The 24,039-nt window shown below is 37.8% G+C and overlaps 1 protein-coding gene across 7 annotated transcripts in view; it reads left to right on the top strand.

Moving 5' to 3' along the window:
* PDE7B (phosphodiesterase 7B) overlaps positions 1 to 24,039 on the top strand; it is a 184,195-nt gene that overhangs the window by 121,830 nt on the left and 38,326 nt on the right. For 3 of the 7 annotated variants that reach the window (XM_039323462.1, XM_039323451.1, XM_039323431.1), the window contains 2 exons: positions 5,949 to 6,014; positions 18,782 to 18,865. In XM_039323462.1, the coding sequence (XP_039179396.1) occupies positions 5,949 to 6,014; positions 18,782 to 18,865 (150 nt within the window). Of the gene's footprint in view, positions 1 to 830; positions 1,301 to 5,948; positions 6,015 to 18,781; positions 18,866 to 24,039 lie in introns of those variants that run through there. The other 4 variants (XM_039323457.1, XM_039323475.1, XM_039323442.1 and 1 more) reach the window with 2 other exon arrangements.

Raw genomic sequence — 24,039 nt, 5'->3', positions numbered from 1 at the left:
ATGTTAATCGAAAAGAATACAGTTGAAATTATTTTGTCCAGTTGATTAGCTGAACATCTAAGTATTTACTTAAAGAAATGAGAAAAAAAACTTTGATTGAGAAGAGCAGAGGCATTCTGATTTTCTGCTTCTATTTCAACTATTTCCTACAAGGATTTAATATTTTGAGAATGTTTTAAAATCATCCCTTGGATCTTTTTTTCCTCCTGTGAGCTGGGTAGCTGGTTTCATTAAACAAAATCTGTCACCCTCAGTTACAAAAAAGGTAGCAAGGGGCTTGCTGTAATTTCACATTGTTTTCAGGTCTCAAACATTTCAAACGTTTCAAATATTTCCCATCAGAATGCAGTTTGAAGCAAAACTTATATCCTTAACAAAGAATTTTGGCAGGTTAAATGTTGGCTTATCTTTTAATATTTCTCTGTTTTCCTACTTTATTAGAGCAGAATAATTCATCAACTGACTTATATTTAGATGTTATCTTCTTAGTCCTATTTTTTTTTTTGCTTTATACTTTTCATTTGACTTCTGTAGATCTGTTAGTTTGATCTCTGTGTCATGCTTTCAGGAACAATTGAGGTTTCCTTTCTCTGCTAGATTTCCAGTCTTCGATACATTCCTTATACCATATTGTGTAACATAAAAATGAACCAGGATAGAAAGAGCTTCAGAGAGTTGAAAGCTATTTCTCTTTCCAATTCCAAGCAGTTATGTCAGGTTGCTCTCTTTGATTGGTTTGTTTTTGACAATCAGATGTTTTCTGAGGTTTTCGCGGGTATTTGTATGTAGGTCTTTGGTTGTTCGGGTTTTCTCCCGCATAAAATTGGAAGTGTCTTGGCGACGTTTCAACGAAGTCCCATTCGTCATCTTCAGGCTGGTGTTTTCAGCTTCGTGCTTTGAGCACGAAGTAATATATATATTACTCAGACCCGACTAGGCAGACTGGGACAAATTGCTCTAATTCAGAGCAACATTAGCATCAGCAGGGGAATCAAGTGATATGTAATGTATATAAACTGAATTGTCAAATTTTCTACCTCCAGCTAGACTTAACAATCTGCGAGGCAGTTTTGAAGCATTATTCGTTGTTTTGGGCTAGAAAAATAGAACAGGGTTGTTGTGTTACTCAGTCTGCAGTCTCTATTCTGTATGAGTGTACTTTCAAGGCAGTTTTGACTCCTGGCAACTTGTCTGAACAAAACCCTGCAATTTTCTTGAGATTTCAAAAGTGGTTTTCTCTTATCTCCTTCCTAGGCTGAGATAGAGGGACTGGCCCAAGGTCACCTAGCTCTTGACCCAGGTGAGACTGGAACTCACAATCTGCTGGTTTCTAACATGATGCCTTAACCACGACGCTAAACCTAGTCTCTGTTGTTATGTGTATCTAGATATAATGGCTCTTGAAGACAAATAGTAGCTCTTACATAGCAATGGAATGGACAGAGAGGACCAGCTAAGGACTTAATAACTGCCATGACAACATAATATGTTACAATTCCAATCCATATGGAAGTGTATACTTTTGATAGGCTTTTTGCTGCAGTTTAACTTCAGAATGAGCTAGAAGTAGTAAATTATCCCTTTGACATGACTGGATTATCTCTTTTACCAAAGCTTTTGGCTCAATTTAATGTTACTAGCAAGTGATTTTAAATAGGGTAGGCTTTAATGGATTGTGGCATTGCTTTATAAACTGATAATATCATGATTTCTATATGGGACTAGATTTTGTTCATCAGTTGTTATCTTCTGATAGCAAGTATGTGCTTACACACAGAGAGAAGCTTGGAACAAACTGAAAAGTGGATAATAAAATCACAAAATGCAAATAGTACAAACCTTAATAATTCAGCTTAAAGTTATACTTAAACTACGTCACATCTGTGAGCATTTATAAGAGCAAGAGCAAGCATTCTTTTTTTTAACTTGTAAATCTTTATTTTGAGAAAATAAAGAACATATTTAAATGTTTCTTTTTTTTAATAATTTTTTATTTTTCCAAACTCTCCCCCATACATATACCTTGATATTTATCAGATGTTAACATACTGTACATTCTTTTTACATTCATATATAAGATACTTTTAATAAAATGAAATAAATACATACACATGACTTTTGGTGTTGCTCGCCAATTTTTCCTTTCACTGTCTCCACACTCCTTCTTCTCTACCTTCTTTCTCCCATTCTTCCCTTTCCTACTTCCCTCTTCTTCCTCTCCTCTTTCCTTCACCACTCTCCTCCCCTTTCTCCCCACTTCTCCTCTTCTTCTCCAATCTTCCTACTTCCTTCTCCCCTCCTTTACTCTTTTCTCTCTCCTCTCCTTTCTTCCCTCTCATCCCTCTTCAGATACAATTCAGGGGTAATGTCCGAGCAACTCCTCTCTCCAAATTTCCCTATCTGTATTATATACAATAAGATTAATTTTCTCTTACATTAATACTTCTATTTATCTAACCTTCTTGGTATATACTTCTATAAATATTTATACAACAAGCAAGCATTCTCTTTACTGAACAAAACTCACTGCTTATAAAGAGTAACTTAGAGTTGTCCAATGGCAAAAAAAAGAGTCTGTTAATCATCAAGTGTAAATGATTTCTTAGTCACAAACCAGGCTGATTATGGTAAACAACATCTACTTAGCAGAAGATCTTTCCAAGATGAAAGGAAGCTCCAACATCCTGCTTTGTACACAGAAGACATTGGGCCTTCTCCAGTAGACAGACATTCATTAAGTATTAGAGGAATTATTTCTAACAGCAATTCCCGGTCAGACTCCAGTGACTCAATTCTTAAGTGTTTTTTTTAAGAGGATATTTTTCCAGACTTCTGGAAATCTACCACCAAATATTTATGTCACACCTTAGGCATTAGTTTTCAACACATCTTGTGGATCGTTAATTAAGGTTTGCAAAATACCACAAAATTGCAAGCATTCCTTTGAAATAAGAAAGAATGCATATGCTGTGGGAGTAAATGAAAGCAGGGGGAGGTTACCTTAAAGGTACTGTTAAATCAGAAGTTATAAGTAGTGATGTTTGGCTGCAAGGAATTTTTCAGGATCGGAGTTAGGCAACGTTCTCCTTAGAACAAGCCAAAAATTATTTAAGTTTCCAAATAGTCTCTTTATGTAAGCATGATTTTATAAAAAGAGTAGGACAACAACAAAATCAGCTGACATGATCCTGAAGTCAGGAATACCTGCATCACCAGAGTCTTAACAGGGAATGTGGAAGGAGAAAAGAGTTATTGAGCTAGCTTCAGTTTATTCAGCAGTGGTTTGGGGTGATGGTCAAGATTGCTCCAAAACTTTTTTAACTAAAAATGGACAAACAATGACTCAACCAGCATTTTTGAAAATATAAATATAAAAATATATAGTTGATCTGGACTTCATCTTTTAAATATAATCAGTTTTCCTACTTCCCCTCCTCTTGTTTTCTTATTTCTTCCCTTTAAGTTGTCCTAGTATATATCATCAGAGCCAATTTTTGTTAAAGGCGGAGAGCTAGAGACTATGTACTCTAGTCTTGACTTGGATTACTTTGGCCGATTCAGTAGTTGATATGTGGTCTAGCATGTCAAATACAAAGGCCAAAGCATTGTACATGTCTGCTATGCACTACATAAACACACTATAGAAATTTCTTGAAAGATAATATTTGTCTTCCAATCTTTTTTCTTCTTCTATTGAATCATGTCCAGTTCTCAGAGACTGCCTGAATAAGTTCCTGCAGTTTTCCCACAAAGTATTTCAGAAGTGGTTTGCCAAAGTGAATGGCCCAAGGTTAGCAATAGCACTTAGACTTATATACTACTTCATAGTGCTTAACAACCCTCTCTAAGCAGTTTATAGAGTCAGCATATTGTCCCCAACAGTCTGGGTCTTCATTTTACCCACTTCGAAAGGATGGAAGCCTGAGTCAACCTTGAGTCGGTCAGGATCAAACTCCAGACTGTGGGAGAGTTAGCCTGCAATAGTGCATTCTATCCACTGTGCTACCATGGCTGCACCATGTTTACCCATTTGGCTTCATACCCAAGGTGGGACTAGAATTGATTGGCCTCCCACTTTCTAGCCTGATGCCTTAAAAACTACACCAAACTGGCTTTCCTTCCAATCTTGCATTTTATGAAAAAGGGGACTTGTATATAATTTGAATAATACCATTTCAAGAGATCTCTTTGTGCGTCATTGTCTCATATACAAAGTTTTAAGGGTCATTGTGATCCATTATTTTCTCTTTCTGGGGGACTGGGTGTAGATGGAGCAGTATCCCTAAGGATATATTTAATGGAAAATAATAATTCATGTGTTCGATAAAAGATTGCGTAAAGCATGGTCATGAACGATTCCTTGTAAAAGATCAAAGAAAATTGCTACACCCAAATTCCTAAATCTCTCTAAACACATGGGAGAGGGCATATGACTGATCTTGACATTCTGTGTAGTTCTTTATATAAACCTAGCAGTTTCCCCTTCCCACAACAGCTCCCAGTCTATTATCCCACGTGGTCCCATCCATGGTGGATGACATGCAAGTTGTTGAGAATGAGTTCAAAGTGCTGGAAGGATCCATTCTTTTGCTTACTCTGTGTGCCTCTCTTCTTTATATTATAGTTCCATTTTTTTGTTTCCCTCTCAACTATGGGCTGCCTGATATGGCCAGAAGTCTTAACTGTTTATTTCCAACATGCTTTAAAATTAGTCTGAAGGAGGTATGAAGTTAGGCCAAGGGCTAAACGTTTGTACATCTCTGCTTTAGGATATTATGGGAAAAATATGGCATTATAATTTTTAAAAAGAAATGGTCACTATTGTATGCAGGGCTATTTTTTGTCATAGAACGCCCAGAACAGAGTTCTGGCACCTTTTTTGGATGGAACCTTGCAGGGTAGGCAAGGTGAGTTGTATGATGTGTGTGAGTTCCAGCACCTTTTTTTTTTTTTTTTTAGAAAAAAAGCACTGATTGTATGTTCAGTGAAGGGGTGTGCGTTTCATTGCTAAAAGGACAGTATATTGATATTTCTTCCATGAGGAGTTGCTCAGATCCAGTAATAGAAAATACACAAGAGTTTCTTTAAAATGAATTTGTACAAATTGTTGCTTCCCTGACTTCTTTGTGACTTCCCACACCAACAAACTTTTACTCCTAATTTTTTTTTCATTGCACAAGATATATTCATAGACAGTGGGATTTTGTCTAAGCAGGAGATAAGCATCCATCCTTTTTGCAGCAAAGTAATCCTTCCATTATTGACTTCTTGTCTTTTATCTCTTATTTTTTCTTTAGTAACAAAGACAATTTATAGAACAGGATCCTTTTAAGCATGATTTTTTTTTTGTCAAAGAAATAAGAGGCAATGTAATTAGAGTCCAGGAGAGAACAGGATTTTCTTAGCAATCTGTGACAGCTGTAATATAATTTAAATTATTATTAAAAGAACACAATTATGAAGACACCCACCTTCCATAGATTTTCACACAAAAGAGAGATGTTAAATCTGCTCTACAGTTTCAGAGCATCTGATTATATCTTATTTCTTGTCCACATGACAAGACATTTTAAAGAGGGCACAATAACCACAACATGTAAAAGAACATCGTGTTCCAGGCAGCACAATTTAAATTTCTCTCTCCCTCTTATACAACAGTCATGCTCTAACTTTTATAACTGCAATATTCTTGGTTGGTATATGACTTTTCTCCAGCTGTTTAAAACAGTGTTAGGCACGGTGTTACAATCATTCCAATAAGAGTAAACTATATATAAATATTCATTTTGTTGGCTTTCTACACTAATGGTGCTACTTTATATTACTTTCCTGAACTAACAGTACTTTAGATCTGAATCAAGGGCTCCCAAAAGATTCTACTAATGCAGTTTCCTGCAAACCCTATTTTCTACCTCGCCATTTCACACTCTTAACTTTTCCTTTTGTAGATCAGATGATCCTCTTAAGTGTTGCTGAACTGAAAGTACAAGCAATCCCACGCAATCTGGTTCATGGTAAGAGATGATGGGAGTTACAAAACTTTTTGTACTACCAAGTGGTCGGTCCTCAAAGATTTCGTGGGGCTATATGGTTGGTGGAGTCAAAGCCAGTACTAGGTGATCCCTCTGGAAAACGGTGTTCAATTTGTAGACAGGTAATGAAGTTTGCAACATTGCAAGATATAATAGGTATATCTTACTGTCATTCATGTAGGTCAGCGGTTCCCAACCTTTTCTGTACCCCGCATCTCTAAGAACGCTTCTGATATATTCTTGCACCCCTTACAAAAGTTTGAAATAATGGCAACAAATTATGCATATACACTATAATTTTGAACACCCAAGGTTTCTCACCTCCTGGAATATTGTCTCACACTGCCAGGAGGTGCGATCACCCCTGGTTGGGAACCCCTGATGTAGCTTGTATGAAATTCAGTTGAGAACCTTAGAGAAGAAGGTTTTTAACATCTTCCATAGAAAGCTTTAAATTTATCTTTTCCCTAACGTAGGGAAAATATGTTTGATTTTATCTCCCACAGTCTCCCAGCCACCATGTCAAATGAGAGGTCAGCCAACATGTCACCCCAACAGACCAAGAAATCAATTCCACAGGAAGGCTAAAACTGCTTTTATTAAGATTGGTTATAGTATCAGAACCTTGACATTCTGATTATGGTGTACCTTCTTCTCCCCCTCCCCCTCCTCCCGCTTATATTCCAGTGAATTAGCACTTCTGATGGGGTCTCATTGCTTTGGACTTAAAAATGTTCCCGCCCTTTTTATCTGAATAACGGTTGTGGCATATTTCCATCAGAGCGATATGCCTTACTCTCTATAGCAGCATGATAATTAACTAAGCTGACTGGAAGATTATGGAAGTTGAAATCCAATCCATCTGAAAGCTGAATTATATGAAACTGCAAATATTATATTCCTCACAATAATGGGAACTGAGATAGTCTGTTAGAATTTCAGAGAGATATTGCAGGAAATTATCAGTCTTCTGATCTAACATAAATTAAATTCCTTGATATTATTTTATTATTGCGCATAACACCTTTTAAACCGAACATTTTCTTTCTTACGGCATGTGGAAGTAATAGCACAAACCCAGAAAAAGTGCAGTTTCTTTAAACAGCAGGTGCTACATAAGGACTCAGAATTACCTGTTCCCCTTTGAATCTGTGTCTCTGTCCACCCCTCTAATAAACAAGAGTCCAATCAATGACAAATGGAAGAATTCCATTGTCCTAATCTTGTCAAGAATTGGTTTCTGCACAGGGATCTCTGGATCTAGCTTTATGGCTTCAAATATTTTTCATAAATTAGCTTTCCTAAAGTAGACATCATTGTAACTAACTTTTTTCTTTTAAATGTATGCAGGGGACAGGAAAGGAAATCAGGAAAGTAGGTGCAACAGTGAGGAGTTTTTTTTTCCCCTGATCACTGCATCAGGAAAAGGATGACATCAAAGGATGTCAGAAAGCAGGCAATTGTTTTGAAGACAGGACCATCATCCCCCCAGCATCACATTCTTAGTTTATATTACAGTAGGATTCTTTCTTTATTTGGTAGAGAAGAACCAGAATTAGAAAAAATAGTGAAGTTTTGATTCCCTTGCCTAGCTTATAGCTATAGCAGCAGATAACTGAAATGTTTTTGAATAGGTAGGCCTATGTTATATCTTCTAAACTGACTGTAAACTGTATTCTTCTGCATCACAAATATCTGACTGCTATTGAGTCTTACCTAAGAACTAAAATGTTGGCAGTGCCCAATAAGATCTTCTGTTTTGAAAACTTTGTTTGCTTTTATGGGGCACTGTCACAGGCATATGGAGGTCAGGGGGGAAAGCCTAAATCAGTGATGGCAAACCTTTTAGAGACCGAGTGCCCAAAAACTGGCCCTGCCCCTGCTCCACCCCCTGTCCCACCCCCATTCTGCCCCCCATCCCCCACCCCACCTGCCCACAGGACCACTCACTGCCTCCAGGGCCTGCCACAAATCGTCCAGGCAGCCCAGCAGCGCTATGGTGGCCACACCCTCTGCCCGTGCCCTGCAGCATCAACTGCATGATGGGGTGTGAGGGCAGAGTCTTGTCTACGCTGTCTGGCTGCCATGTCCTTGGCTGCACTGCTCCGTGTGGGCCACGCTCGGGGGTGACTCTCGGGGCTGCTGGAGAGGAGGGGGTCGCGGGGGGAGCCAAGGCTGGGGCAACGGCACGTGTGCCCATAGAGAGAGCTCCGAGTGCCACCTCTGGAACCCGTGCCATAGGTTCGCCACCACTGGCCTAAATCATAACACTTGGTTCACGCCATCAGGCAAGACAATGATGCGTACCTTGTAGAAAAGCAAGTATATATACTAAAATTATGCATACATTTCACATTTTTCCAGATTCTAAAATAATTCTCTACTTTTGTTCAATGTTGTGCAGTTATTGTATGTACTTTTACACATTTTAATTGGCAAGCTGTTGGCTTATGTAAGGTGGGATCACAGTTTCAGAGCTCCAACACAGAAGCATCTATTGGTTAAATTGCTTCCAGAACTGCAGAGCAATTCCCTTTCAACATTTTAAACTATCTATCCATTTTGCATAAGCATCCAGTCTTAAAAAAGAAAAAAAAATAACATAGTCACAAGAATACCTATTATCTGGAATGGAATAAAACGCAGAGATATGATTACAGAATTTTCCTGCCAAAACAAATACCCTTACTGTTTTTTTTTTCTTCAACTCTGACCTGTGTCTTATGAAGTATGGGCAATCAGGGCAACAAAATAATTGGAAAAACATTTGGCATTGTACAAATAGCATGAGGATGTGATGAGCTAAGGGCTGCAATTGATATGTTCTTTTTGGATATAGTTGCCAGAAAAACCTTGGCCAGAGACTACTTTATTTTGGAATTCAAAGTGGTGTATGAAAAAGTAAAACTTCAGCCACAAAATCTCTGTTTTTGTTGTTGTTGTTGTTTGCTTACATAAGACATAAAGAGTATTGGGGAATATTATAGTACAACTAAGTGCATGTTGAATAAATGCTTAAAGCAATTCTTGGGTTAATACAGAAGTTTCAGACAATTTTCAAAAAAGGGAAATGTGTCTTCTACTACATTCCTGATGCATAAAATTATTAAATTAATGTAAAAAGGAAACATAACAAATAATGATAAAAGAGTCGATGTCCATAGTAATAATTTTTGTGTGCTTTAGTACAAAGAAAATAAGTCTAAACAGAGTCTTTAAGTAGAATATGATTGATTTGTCTAAATACATGTTATTTCTCTTTTGTGGAGCTGTGTTTGATTAAGGAAAAAAACCTATTTTATACTTCTAGTTTAAATGTGTGTCTTTGTGTTAAGTAGATAAGTAACCAAGTTTGAATATTTCCTTTTATTTCTTTATTTTCTTTCTTCTTCTTTTTTACAAAACTTGTATTCAGTCACATCAAGGGTCATATCAGGCAGAGCCCTAATTGCATGTACCGTATGTAATTGTAATTATTAAGGAAAGAAATGCTATGGATCAAATTTTGCTGTGATGTCATTTAAATGCAAAGTGTGTAGCACATCAGCCTTTGAGGACAAGTTGGTGTATAACAAGTAATTTAGGAGTCTGATTACAGCTTGAAATGCCAGCTGTTGTTTAGCTATTTCCCTTGGTGCATATACTGTCTAGAATACAAGTAAACACAAAATCTATTATGTGAAGAGTTTGCTGTCTGAAAGCCAGAATGTCCTTGCTTCTTAAGCTGAAGAATAATGGTGGTAACTAGGAACTTCTGATCTTTTCAATTTTTGAGCAACCTGTTCCAAACATAAGTGCACTTCTGATTTCTCTTCACTCTGTGAAGGGTCTGAACACAAGAATCTCTGCCTCAATGGCTTATTTTGAGTAGGGTGAGCAGACATTATAACTTGCTTGTTCCTTCTTGCTGTCACAATGTGGCACTCTTTGTATATAGGCACTACAGTCCTCCAAATATATAATTCTAAATGATTATGTCAGAGAACAGGAATAAATTTAAAAAGTTCAACAGAAAATGTTTAAAAAGCCAGAAACTGAGTTATTAACATTTTGAATGTACATCGGTTTAATAATGAGAGGAAACATTTAATAATGCGAGGCATGTAAAACATTGTTCTCTTTGAAAAAGTAGCAACTACTTAAACAAGTGGCATGTAGAGAAAAAGCTCTTTTTCCCCCCTGCATCACCTTAATCACTATCACATAAAATGGTCCTGATGGTTCATTGATAAGGGAATAATACTAAGATTAGCACAGCTGTCCTAGATTCAGCACAGGTTTGGGGTTTCCCAAATAAAAGAGGACCCAGTCCTGATGATTGGGGAAAGAATAATTTTTTTTTTAGTCTTAGGAAATAAGGAACCTTGTTGCCTTCATATTTCCCAAAGCAGAAGGCACTTGGGAGAATAAACAGAATTAAAGATGGCCTAATTTGCTTTCCCAATAGGTAGCAATGGTAATACAGACGCTGTGGAAAATCCAGATGTTACAGCATCTTCTTGATCATTGGATATGTACGTTAATTGGCAAAGAGAAGGGGAGGAATCCAAAATGCAGGGAAGAAAACTCACTGTGCAATAATGATGATGATGATGACGAAGAAGAAGTTGGAAGAGATCTTAGAGGTCATCTAGTCCAACCCCTTGCTCAGGCAGGAAACCCTATACCATTTCAGACAAACGGCTGTCCAGTCTCTTCTTAAAAACTTCCAGTGGTGGAGCATTCACAACTTCTGGAGGCAGATTGTTCCTTTCTTCCTATGCTGCCCTAAGGTGCTTTGGAGAATAGTTTGACTCCCTCTTCTATGTGACAGTCTCTGAGATATTAGAACACTGCTATCATGTCACTCCTCGTCCTTCTCTTCATTAGACTAGACATACCCAATCCCAGCAACCATTCCTTTTATGTTTTAGCCTCCAGTCCCCTGATCATCTTTGTTGCTCTTCTCTGTACTCTTTCTAGAGTCTCAACATCTTTTTTACATCGTGGTGACCAAAACTGGATCCAGTATTCCAAGTATGGCCTTACCAAGGGATTGTAAAGTGGTATTAACACTTCACGTGATCTTGATTCTATCCCTCTGTTAATGCAGCCTAGCACTTTGTTGGCTTTTTTAGCAGCTGCAGCATACTGCTGGCTCATATTTAAGTGATTGTCCACTAGGACTCCAAGATCCCTCTCACAGTTGCTACTATTAAGCAAGGTACCACCTATACTATACCTGTGCATTTGTTTTTTCTTGCCTAAGTGTAGAACCTTACTTTTTCACCATTGAATTTTATTTTGTTCAAGTCTGTCAAGATCCTTCTGTATCTTGAGCCTATCTTCTGGAATATTGGCTATTCCTGCCAGCTTGGTGTCATTTGCAAATTTGATGAGTTCCCCATCTATGCCTTCCTCCAAATCATTGATGAAGATGTTGAAGAGTACTGGGCCTAAAACATAACTTTGGGGTACCCCACTGCATTCTTCCCTCTATGCAGATGCAGTTCCTTTGAGGACTACACATTGAGTGTGGTTGGTCAGCCAGTTATGAATCCATCTGGTGATGATTCTGTCTAACCCACATTTTTCTATCTTATCTAGTAGTAGGTTGTGGTCTACTTTATTAAATGCCTTTCTGAAGTCCAGGTAAATGAAATCCACCGCATTCCTCTGGTCCACTAATTTTGTCACCTTGTCAAAGAATGCAGGAAGATTTGTCTGGCATGATCTTTTTTTGACAAATCCATGTTGCTTTTTGGTTATGAGTTTGTTTGCCTCTAAGTGTTCGTTGATTCATTGCTTAATTATCTTTTCCAGAGTCTTTCCAGATATTGAGGTTAGGCTGATAAGTCTGTAGTTTCCTGGATCCCTTTTTTTCCCCTTTTTTTGAAGATGGGAACTATATCAGCTCTTTCCCAGTCCTCTGGTAGTTCTCCGGTGCTCCAGGATCTTTGAAAAATATAGTTCAGGGGTTCTGAGATCAAATCTGCCAGTTCCTTCAGAACCTTGGGGTGTACTCCATCTGGTCCTGGTGGTTTGAACTCATCTAGGGTGGACAGATGCTCACTTACCATTTTCTTGCCTATTTTAACGTGTTTCTAATCTAATACCATATTCAATACTGAAAAAGGCATCTCTCCTTTATGCTGGAGTTGATTAACTGGTTAATTCTTTAGAAGGTGAAATATTTGAAACTTATGGCAGTTGTTTCACTTTGATTGATTTTTTTAGAGCCCAGCCATTTCATATGTAGACCTGTTCTTAAACCAAATCAGTGTGCTCTACAGCACATATGTGGTGGTGTGATACATTTGTGTACAGGTGGTTTTTTTTAATTGAAATAATAAATCAATAACTTTCCACTGAAATACCTTCCAGTCATGTGAAATTCAAATATCCCTGCATCTGTTTAATACTTTTGCATTTTCTTGCATGGTGTTCAGTGCTATTTTGAGTCTCTTCTTTACTGTTGATTTGTATGTGTGAAAAACTGAATGTAATTTTAAATGTATTTATATCGCATTCTTTTTTTATCTGCTGTTGCCCCTCTAGCAGATTCTTATATAACTGAATTTCAGCTTTTTCTTTTTTCCTATGCACTCTTCCAGTCAACATTTTTTATAGCTGGGATGGCTGGAATTTCTTTTCCCATTTTATTTTTTCTTTCCTGACCAGGTTTCATCTTTAACCATTTCCTCTTCTCTTCCTGTCTATGTTAACATGTATAGCATGAGTGTTTCCTACACACACATGAACACCAATGAAATAAGCAAGGCTTTTGTACCAAAGAAAAGTAGCACATAATTCAGAAATGTAGGTTAACATGCTGTTAGACTATCGTCATATACACTGATGACATCCTAACATATCAGTGCACTGATGATGTTAACTAGCTTGGTAACGAAACATTTGCAAGAAAACCACCAAGCCCACTGAGCACAAAGTTCAGTTCAACTCTGACCTACAAATATTCTCTTCTGTCAGATTGTATAAGGCCATAATCTTTCATAGACATAGATGATTTCTCTTCTCCCACACTAACATTTAAACTGGGGAAATCCTATTAGCCCAAAGAGAAGAGATTACCAATGATCACAAAAGCCCTTTAAAGTGCAGGTATAATTCTGGCAAGAGTTGCATTTGGACAAATGAAATTGCTTCCACCCTGCCCCAGGAAAACCATCAAATTTATCTATAATAAGAGGTCATGCAGAGGTTATTAGATTCAGATTGCCTTAACTACACAATCACAGTGCATAATATATGCTACATTATGTGACTCAGAAAATCCTCACGCCCAGTAAAAATGCCATACATTTCTTACAAGTAGTAAATTATCTGTAGATTTTTTTAATTTTTTTCCTCATTTTTGAAAGGTATTTTAAATAATTTTTAGTAATTTTAGAGACCTAAGGAGGACATGGTTGCCTGAGTGGTGTTATTTGATTCTATCTTGCTGAATATGACAATGCATTCACTTCTTAATCAGCTACCTTCATGTTACAGACCATAACTTTGGGCTAAGATGCTTTATAAGTGTTTCTGGAAGCTGCTGTCCTCCTCTTTTTACTGTTTTTCATTCATTATATGAATGAAAAACAGTAACACCTGGCAGGTACATGAAAGTGAAAAGCAACTGTCTTCATGCTGTGTAAGTCTCTAATGCCTTTTCTAAAACGCAGGAGTGCATCCAAAACTTTCATATTCTATTTGTTTTGGAATGGCATAATTTAGTATACCGTCACATACAATCCTGTACTCAGCATAGGTAAATTTATGCTTCAGATAATATAATCACATCTTTGTATTGTGGTACAGATAAAGATCGTTATGTGGGAAGAAAAATATCTTCACATATCAGCTGTTGCCCCTCCATATTTTTGATGGTTAAGACTTTACTGTCTGAACAGGGAAATTCTTCAATTTACATCCTACAGTGATGCAGTCCACTTCAGCCCAATAGGGTTGTATGTGTTATGTATATAGAGCCAGAGCTTTTTTTTGTTAAAAAAAAAACCCCACACATCATACAACCCGCCTTGCTTACCCTACAAGGTTCCATCCAAAAAAGATGCTGGAACTCCGTTCTGGGCGTTCTATGAGAGAAAAAAAAGCCCTGCATAGAGCAGTTTAGTCAGAGGGGCGTTGAATTTAAATCCTTTCATACAGATATGGTTGGGAAGAAAAGCCATTAGCTTAGAACTCAACATTTGCTTAATCTCTTCCAGGGCCAAAGTTCTGTTCCCTTTCTGATAGAGATTTTCTTTTCCTGAATTATTTTCTGACAGATCACAGCCTAAAGTAATGTTTTCTTTTTTCTTTTTCTTTTTTTAACTTTCTTAATTCAGATTTGTAATGAACCTCTTTTATCTCTACTTCTTTCAAGGTTATGTTTTCCCTTCTGCTTTCATAGCATAACAGTCCTTACTGAACCCAATCTTTATCAGCTCCAGCTTTTTATGTCTTGTTGAGAAATAAAAGCAGACATCTGAGTTAGTTGTGCTGACAGCAAAAAATAAAAAGATGGCTATGAGGCCAATGGTTAAATCTGCTTGAGCAGGCAAAATGGCATGCTGCTGATAAGTTGTTTTCATTACTATCTGTGAAATTTCAACTGCTAAAATGTATGGGGAGTGCCTTGAGAAGGGGAAAAGAACAAGTTCCTTGATGCAACTGAGAAGATCGAAGTCTGGCACCAGAGAGTTGCAAAAATGAAAGGGGGCAGCTGAGAGAAGATTTTTTGGCAGGTAACTGCTACTGGGTTTGGAGCTTTTTCTCAAAATGTCAGTGATAAATCACTTTTTTTTTTCTTTCAGTCTCCATATTGATACATGAACATTTTATAAGATGGAGGGAGAGTTGGCAGCTATGTATTAATTACATAATTAATAAATGCATTACAATAATATAACATTTTAGAAACATTTAACCAAGCCCTCGGCTGCAAAGTTGCCATAGAAACCCCATGCATTATCTGCTGCTAAGTGAGCAATTTAGTTATATCTGCATGTTCTCTGCACTAAATCAAAACAACCACCCTACTCTGGGCGAAGTATCTAATCCACAAAAGCTTAAATTCCATACATTAATACGCATCCTTTATTTTTCTTCTGGTAATCATCCCTTGGGACAAAAAGTTACATAATATACGTGAGTACTAATATCCAACTGTCAGGATTTTTTACCAAGCTTCTTCAAATTCACCCATTTTCAGTGTTTTAGAAAGAATTGCTATACTTAAGCACATTTTCAACAGCTATAAAGGCTAGAAAATTTGGTTCCAATCCTGCCCATTAGAGCCTATTTAATTTCCACTGTAAATGTATTTGAGCTGGTTCCCTCAAAAGGAATCTTAAAAATGTTTCCTAAGGTTGAACTATATCAGGGAGTTCAAATTCCTAGCAGGTACATCTTTTGCTCCCTTGTGCCATAAAGGCACCAACAGAATAAGCTAGCTCAACCCTCTTTCAACAAAAGCAAGTCTCAATAATGGAGAAAATCTGTAGTTCAGGGTTGAAATGAGGGGTCCTTGGTGCTCTCTTAGTTTGGTTGTTTTCTTGCAAACAATTCATTCCCAAACTAGGTAGACTGGACAGCCATTTGTCTGAAATGGTATAGGCTTTCCTGCCTGAACAGGGGGTTGGACTGGACTAGATGACCTCCAAGATCCCTTCCAACATCATCATCATCATCATTATTATTATGGATCATCGCACAGTCAGCCAGATGTTCAGACTGGATTTAGCATTTTTCTACCTATCGAGTCCTTACCCAGGACCTGGGATAGGCAGATGTGGATGTTTGATGGTATTACAGATATCGTCGCAGGATGGAAGCAGTTCCTAGTAAGGCCGCCTTTTGCAATTGACTAATAGCGAATTTGTCAATGCCAATTCTGTTCAAGTGGTGCTCCAGTTGTTTTGGGATTGCACCCAAGGAGCCTATTACTATTGGTACTACCCTTGCTTGCTTTTGCCACAGTCTTTCTATTTCTATTTGTAGGTCTTTGTATTTTGTTATCTTCTCCAGTTCTTTCTCGTCTATTCTGCTGTCTCCAGGCACTGCCACGTCCACTATCCAGACTTTTTTGTCTTTCTTATCGACAATTGTTAAGTCTGGGTGTTATGTTGCAGGTGCTTGTCTGTTTGAAATCTGAAGTCCCAGAGCAGTTTAATTTTATCATTTTCTCCAGCACTGGAGATGGATAATCCACGCAGTGAGTTGAGACTGTATTCCTGGCCAATCAGATCAGTCAGCCAAAGTTGCCCCGCCTGTCCGGGACCACGATTTCCCAGTCTTGACTGATCTGGCCACACAGACAGACGTACAACTTTGGCTCCTGGGCAGGTATAGTTCCTTTCCATTGGGGGGATTTTTTTCTAGTAGCTGAAATTGCTTAGTTTAAAAGTTAATTAGAGATAATTTAATTCAATTTAATGGATTACTCTAAAATTCCCTTGCTAAATTGTAAGACTCAGGAAGTCAGATTCCCTACAGGGGAAACCACCCTCACTTAAAAGGGGGAATTCCCTAACTCCTCTCCCTCTCCCTCACCCAAACCCCAACCACCTTCCCACAGCTGGAGCCCGCCAACCGTGCACAGGTATCCATCTACCACGAGTACTACAAGCTCTTACCAGAGCGCCCTTCGAACCACTCAAAACATGTGACATTCGCTACCTGACCCATAAGGTAGCATTCTTAGTAGCTATCATGTCAGCTCGACGGATATCCGAGTTAGCTTCTCTCTCAACGAGGAAGGACCTGTGTCACTTTCACAGGGACAAGGTAGTCCTAAGAATAGACCCTTCCTTCATTCCAAAGATCAACTCCTTTTTTCACAGATCACAGGAAATAATCCTACCAGACTTCTGTCCAAATCCAGCTCATCCCCTATAGCAACAATGGCATACCTTGGACGTACGAAGGGCACTAAGACATTACATTTCACGCACAGCGGAATTCCGACGCTCGGAAGCGCTTTTCATATCCTTCCACCCCGCTACTAGGGGCCGGAAGGTCTCGTCCTCTACCATCGGTAGGTGGATTAGGGCATGCATCACTGGGGCATACCAGGCGGAGTCCTTGCAAGTCCCCAAGCATATCACGGCCCACTCCACAAGGAGCGCTGCCACCTCAGCAGCATGGGCCATGCAGGCTTCTATTGAAGAAGTATGCAGGGCAGCCACTTGGGCCTCGCCCTCTCCATTCATTCGCCATTACAAAATCGACAAGTACTCCTCTGCAGAGGCCTCCTTCGGTAGGAGGGTTCTCCAGCAGGTTCTAGACCAAAGTTACACACGGGACCAGTCTATTCCCCAACCCAAGGGACAATAGGCTTTGGTATGTCCCATTGCGTGGATTATCCATCTCCAGTGCTGGAGAAGGGGCGTTGACTTACCTGAACGCCTTTTCTCAGCACGGAGATGGATAATCCACACCCACCCTTATAGACTAGGATAATAGGGTATATTTAGTTGAGCCAAAACGTCTTACTGTCAGTCAATGGCTGCGCTCGTGTCAAGACTGGGAAATCGTGGTCCAGGACAGGCGTGGCAACTTTGGCTGACTGATCTGATTGGCCAGGAATACAGTCTCAACCCACTGCGTGGATTATCCATCTCCGTGCTGAGAAAAGGCGTTCAGGTAAGTCAACGCCCCTTCTATTACTATTACTATTACTATTATTATTATTATTATTATTATTATTATTATTATTATTACATCATCACCATCACCACAAGGTTAGAGAGGTGACCCCTTAGGATTCCTCAAAAACAAGTCTGCCCCATAGATGGCATATAGCTCCAGCTCAGTAAGCCTCAGTTTTCTAGAAGCAGCCTTTTCTGGAGCCAACAGGAGAGGAGGTGATGGTGTGGTGGTAGAAACAGAGGTCTCGCAATTAGAAAGTGTTGAAAGAAAGAAGAGATGGGGAAAGGAAAGAAATAATATTACAAGTTTTAACCCTTCCCCAGCCCATTTTCCTGCTCTGGACCTAATAGCATTTCATCTGTGACAACTGAGTGGTAGCCAAGCAGCACAGAAATTTTAATGTTGTACTTTATATTAAGTTTGTCTGAGGCTGATGTTCCAGACATGGGAAGCTGTCAACCATGCATTTCACCCTCTGTGACAGCTACCTAATAAAGTAGACTAAAGACAAACAAAGAAAGTGAGAAAGTGCTGCCTAGCTCATAACAACTGTCTTGTTACAATTCCCATAATCCCTAGCATATAGTGCAGTGTATGGTATTTTCTACCAGATAAGAAGGATCATCCATATTTAAATCACCAAGACACTTTAGGGATGGTTTGACTTCTTCTTCCTTTCCTGCCCTGAAGCCACAGAGAGTCTATTCTATTCTATTCTATTCTATTCTATTCTATTCTATTCTATTCTATTCTATTCTATTCTATTCTATTCTATTCTATTCTATTCAGTATTGTACTCTTCCATTATTCATGGCCAGTAGCTTATCATTTTTTAACCAATTTATGTTATTTTCTGTGTTTGATTGTAATGTATGTAGAGCTACTGAAGGCATTGGAGGTTTTCCTTAGCATTATAAGACTATGTTAAATACATACATACATACATACATACATACATACATACATACATGGTTTTTTTTTCTTTTAGAAATTTTATTTTCTATGTAGAACATTCTGAACTGATCTCACTCATAAATAATAGTTGAGGAATTAAATAATTACTGGGGGTGGAAATCCAGTATCTCTAACATTTGCCCAACTGTATTTTGCAGGAGATGCACACCTGAGAGGTCAGACAGGGGTTCTTTCTGAGCGACGTGGTTCCTATCCATTCATAGACTTCCGTCTTCTGAACAGTAAGTACAGCATACGTTGAAGTGCTTCCAGGAAAGAAACAGTACATTTAACTTTTTTTTCTCTCTCCGAATTTATTAAATGGAAAATGCTTGCATGAATGTTATCAGGCTATTCTCTTTCAGGATAGACAGGGTACAGAAAAGGAACAAGAAATACTAACAGAAATTAAGGAATAGCAAAAATATTTAAAAGGAAATATAATTATGACTAATTTACATCAATCCCATTCACTAAATATTTCTATCCTGGCCAATCTTGTTGGCTTCTATGTATGAGCATGTTATCTTTAGTTCATTAAACTTTGGGCCTCTCTCTTTTTAAGGGTTTCATCAAATCCATTCAACTTAAGACTTCCTAGTTTATTTATTTCTACATCGCTCATCTCAGCTAAGTGAATCTGGGCACTTTAGTTCTTTCCCTTGCTCTCAAACTATGCTGCCTTCAGCTTCTCGAGAAAAGGCAGAGTGAAAATATAGTCAATGAATCAATAATAGGGGAAAACTGATGAAATTGTGCTTATGTGCAACTCTGCAAACACATAATGGAAGAAGTGTGTCCTGAGAATGGATTTTAAGCATGTGAGTTTTCTGGGAAATTATATAAAATTATCATGAGCAGTTGCTGGGCCTTATTAATAACAACACTATTTAAAAGAAAGAGAAAACAGAATTGTTTAAAAAGAAGAAAATATTTGATAATCACCAAAAAAACCCACCATGTAGATATGACATACATTTTTAACTATGGCTCTCAAAGGTTTTCTAATGCATTGTTTATTACCTACCAGTTTCTCGTATCTGCATCTTTAAATAAAAATTCAGGAGTATGCTATCAGAATAGGGCAAACTGCTGTTTTTCTGTTACCTTGCACTTTTAATTAACTGAGTAGCTACTTTTCAGGCAGTATGGGTATGACTTTGTATAAATGTTTCAAAAGATCAAGGCATTCAGTAGTATAATAGTTTCATATGTTCACAATTCCTCTAATCACTGTATCTTAGGAAAAATCCTGGAAAATGTTAGATCATTTCCAAACAACTTTATGGATCAAGCGGAAAGGCAGTCCATAAGGCAAAAGACATCATGGGAAGAAATTCTTTGCACTTCTACTTTTAGCCCTAATTTCTATTTTTAATGCATGTTCATATGATACATAAGCACAAATGAAATAATACATAAAACAATATAAAATGAAACAGTGGTGGCAGATCAGTGCTTATAAGCAAATTAATTAATTGGGCGGTATTATATATTTAATATTTTTATTATGATTTTAGTCTTGTTAAAAGTACTGTGATCACACTAGGGGTGAAAATCTTACTGAAATCAACAACCTAATTTTAATTTTTTATGCCTGTGTAAATAAACCATTCAAAACAACCCTCAGTGTGTGAAAAGCTTTACTATTTTTTACCCTCTCTCAGAATATGATATGAGTACAATACCTGTTTGCTATGAAATGCACATTTCTGATTTCAAATATCTCTGTATCACTTTTTCTTCATTTACTTCAGTCCCTTTTCTTTTATTGGGAGCTAGTCTGGTTCAAAAAGGATTTTCCTGCTAAGGCAGTGATAATTTAATTCTCTGATTGACTAAGTTGCTTGTTGAGTCATTGAAGCAGATCCTTTCATTAAGTCCTATGTGGTAATTAAAATTAGCTTTCATTTTCATGTCATACTGCCTGTCAATAACTGATAAAACACACTTCTTGATTGCCTTAATTAAGAACAAGAGGAAATTCCATGCTGCACTGCTGAAATGGGATCAGGGATTCATGCCATAATTTATAGAAAATAGACTATGCTTTTCATGTATTGTTCCTAACTGAAAACTGGTTATTAAGGATCAAAAGCCAAAGCCAACCAAAAGCAAAGATTTAGATATACCTCTTGTCAAGAAAACAATGGATTATATGACTAATTTTTATCAAGAATTCTCATTCAAGGCATTAATGATTAGGTTCAAATTGTTATAAACTTTGCAATGTTTACACAAAGATCCAGCTTTTTTGAGAAGTCCATAATGATGGGAAAAGGACAAGAAACATGAGAAGAAGACAATCTACAGCAGAGGTCCCCAGCCTTTTGGCCACCAGAGACCGCTTATGTGGATAGAGGTTTTTCCGCAGACTGGAGAGGACGTGGTTTTGTGTGCTGCCTGCGTCCTGTGGATGGGGCTTTCCTTGTTTGTGCAGACCAGTTGCTGGCATGCCATGGCCCGGTATTGGTCCATGGACCGGGGGTTGGGGACCCCTGATCTACAGCAATGACAATAATGGATACATTATTGGGGAGCTAAAGGACAAATCATCATGGAGAAGATCTGTTTGTGTGATTGGTAAGGGTCAATACAGTCTTGATGATTCATAATCAGTTAATATATTCCACCATCAATATAACTTTTTTAAAAAGACCTTTACTATTATTTTAGGTAGGTAATAATAAAACTAAAATTTCCAATTTCATAGAATCACTTATCTCAGGATTTAGTTTCTAGTTCTTTGATCATACTTATTGCCTTTTTCTGAATTATTTCAGTCTCTTTGAACTCTTTTTAAAATATAACAGCAACAACCGAGCACAGTGCTTGAAGGTGGGAGGTGAAGGAGTCAATCGAAATATGAACAAATACTTCACATTTAAACAGAGTGTTTCTGTTGATGCAACTTAAGTCTGAATTTATCTTTTTGCAGACCCATTTTCAATTTGCAATCCATTATTTTTACAAGTATTATTATAAAGACAGGTATCCCGTATCTTAATTTGTGCCATTGGTCCCTGTTTTCTAAATGCAAAAAATGCATATTTTTACTTCTCTCTTCTAGTGTACTAGATACAAATTTTGGGTCATCAGTGAACTTAATATTTGTCCTTTATATCTCATTATCCACGTCATAAGGACTACCATATTCCAGCTTCCCAATATTAGGAATCCTAATTTGCCTAAGTTAATGTACCTTTATGAAACTGCTGGGAGATGTCACCTAACGAGTTGGGGTGAAGTTTAATGAATACAGTAATGACCCACTGCAGGTTCAACTGGAGAAACTGCTGAAGTCCTGAACTCATGTTTGGTGGCTGTTAAGGACTGGATAGTCATGGGAGACATAGATTCACATTATCCCTATGAAGATGGAATGTCTGTTTCACTGTATACATCTGAAAGATTCAGTAATATTAATCCCAGGAGTTACTGTTGATGGGGTTATACACCCCCTAAACATGGTCCATGATTTGGGAGACTCAGGGCTACATCAGCAGATGGAAACTATGACTGGGGGGGAGGGGCTTTGGCTGCAGTGTCCTAGTGACACTGCCAGCCTTTATCACCAATTGATTGGAGAACTGTAATTCCACATGTGGTTTCTTCCAAAGATAACCTGGAAGCTACAACTGGTACAGAATGTAGGGTCCAGACTGTCACTGGCACAAAACTCACTACAGCAAAGGAACGAACACTGATTTTAAGACCCCCGACATGCCTGGGTGTAGGTTTCCAGGCCAGTTTAGAGTGCTGATAAAGCCATATACAGTTTGATATAAAATTTACATTGGTTACAAATATTGGAAAGGGAGAGGCTAGGAGAGAGGGAGGAAGGTTTTGCTAGTGTTTTGGATTCAACAATGTATTGACAAGATGAAATAGGATGAAATATATACTGTATACATAGCTATAGAATTATGCTGGAAGAAACACTCCTAATTTTCCAAATTCCCCCCTGGCATTTTAAACTGTTAGATTCATTACCAAATATCAATTTGAATGTTCATTTTATTTCATTAAGCCATACCAATCTGTTGAAGCAGTTTGAACAAATTATACCCACCTGTTGCAGTTATTTTATTCACTTAAGGTATGTCCTTGGATCGAGAGTACAGTTTTTCTTATCTTTATATTGTTTAATATTATCTCCACAAAGATTGAATTATTTTCCATTATTTCTAAAAACTGAAACACACACTTTAAACCATGAGATTGGTTATTTAATTTGTTACCTGACCTTCTGTTCCAAGGAAAAGGGTGTTGTGATGATAACGGTGGAGGATATTTTCCCAACTGCCATAAGGAAGAGAGAAAACAAAGTTAAAGAACCATTAAGATGATAAATGAAAAGGCTGGATATATTCTATTATTACAGGTTCATTTGCCTTAAGGAGGAACAGGAACAGGGAAGGAAAGGTATTTCCTTCTCAATCAGCAATAAAGTATTAACCCTTTTAAAAATGACTTCAAAAGTATCTCTAGGTAAAGGAGTTTATCTTATAAAATTCCTTATGTGTTTAATTATTGTGTTTATAATTCAGTATATATAATATAGTTTTACTTATAGGATATCTCCTTGGCCTTCAAACAGGGGGGAGGCCACCTTAGAACCCCCAATATTTGCCATCTTAGAACCCCCAATATCTCTTATCATTGATTGGATTGGCTAGGATACGATGCAGTTGGAGTTCACCAATTTATGGAGTGCAGTAATGAAATTAAACCTAAGTTTCCAGCATTTTATATGGCATATAGTGTTGTTAACATGCAGTTAGGTATCTCAAGGCATTGCTGCACCCTGGCAAGATTGCCATCAGTCAATGGCTCACCTTCAAGCAGAGCATTCAATACAATCATGCTAATTTTTGTCTTTTTTTCTATTGATTTTTCAATGTATAATGTGAGATTAATTCCTCTTCAGGGGTCCATTGGCATTATAGATACCTACTAGACTTTTTCAATGGGATCAGGTCAGAGAGTTTATAGCAATAGCAATAGTATTTAGATTTATATACCGTTTCACGGTGCTTTTCAGCCTTCTCTAAGTGGTTTCAGTGTATTGCCCCTAACAATCTGGGTCCTCATTTTACCTAAGGATGGAAGGCTGAGTCAACCTTGAGCCAATGAGAATCAAACTGCTGAACTGCAGGCAGCCAGCAGGCAGCAGAAGTATATGCCACCATGGCTGATTATAAATCCATCAATTAAAAATTCCCCTATTTATTATTTATTTATTTATGAGACTTATACACCGCTTTAAGTGCAAGCGCTCTCTAAGTGGTGTACACCAGTAAGCAATGTATATATATATTTACATTGCCCCCAACAATCTGGGTCTACACCAAAAGGATGGAAGACTGAGTCAACCTTGAGCCAGTGAGATTTGAACCGCTGACCTGCTGAACAC

Source organism: Crotalus tigris, unplaced genomic scaffold (assembly GCF_016545835.1).
Source record: "Crotalus tigris isolate CLP2741 ecotype Arizona unplaced genomic scaffold, ASM1654583v1 scf7180000017611.44802233496:7321179, whole genome shotgun sequence".
In the NCBI taxonomy this organism is placed as follows: domain Eukaryota; kingdom Metazoa; phylum Chordata; class Lepidosauria; order Squamata; family Viperidae; genus Crotalus; species Crotalus tigris.
Note: the sequence above shows the minus strand (reverse complement) of the source record. Positions and strands in the feature narration are given on the sequence as shown.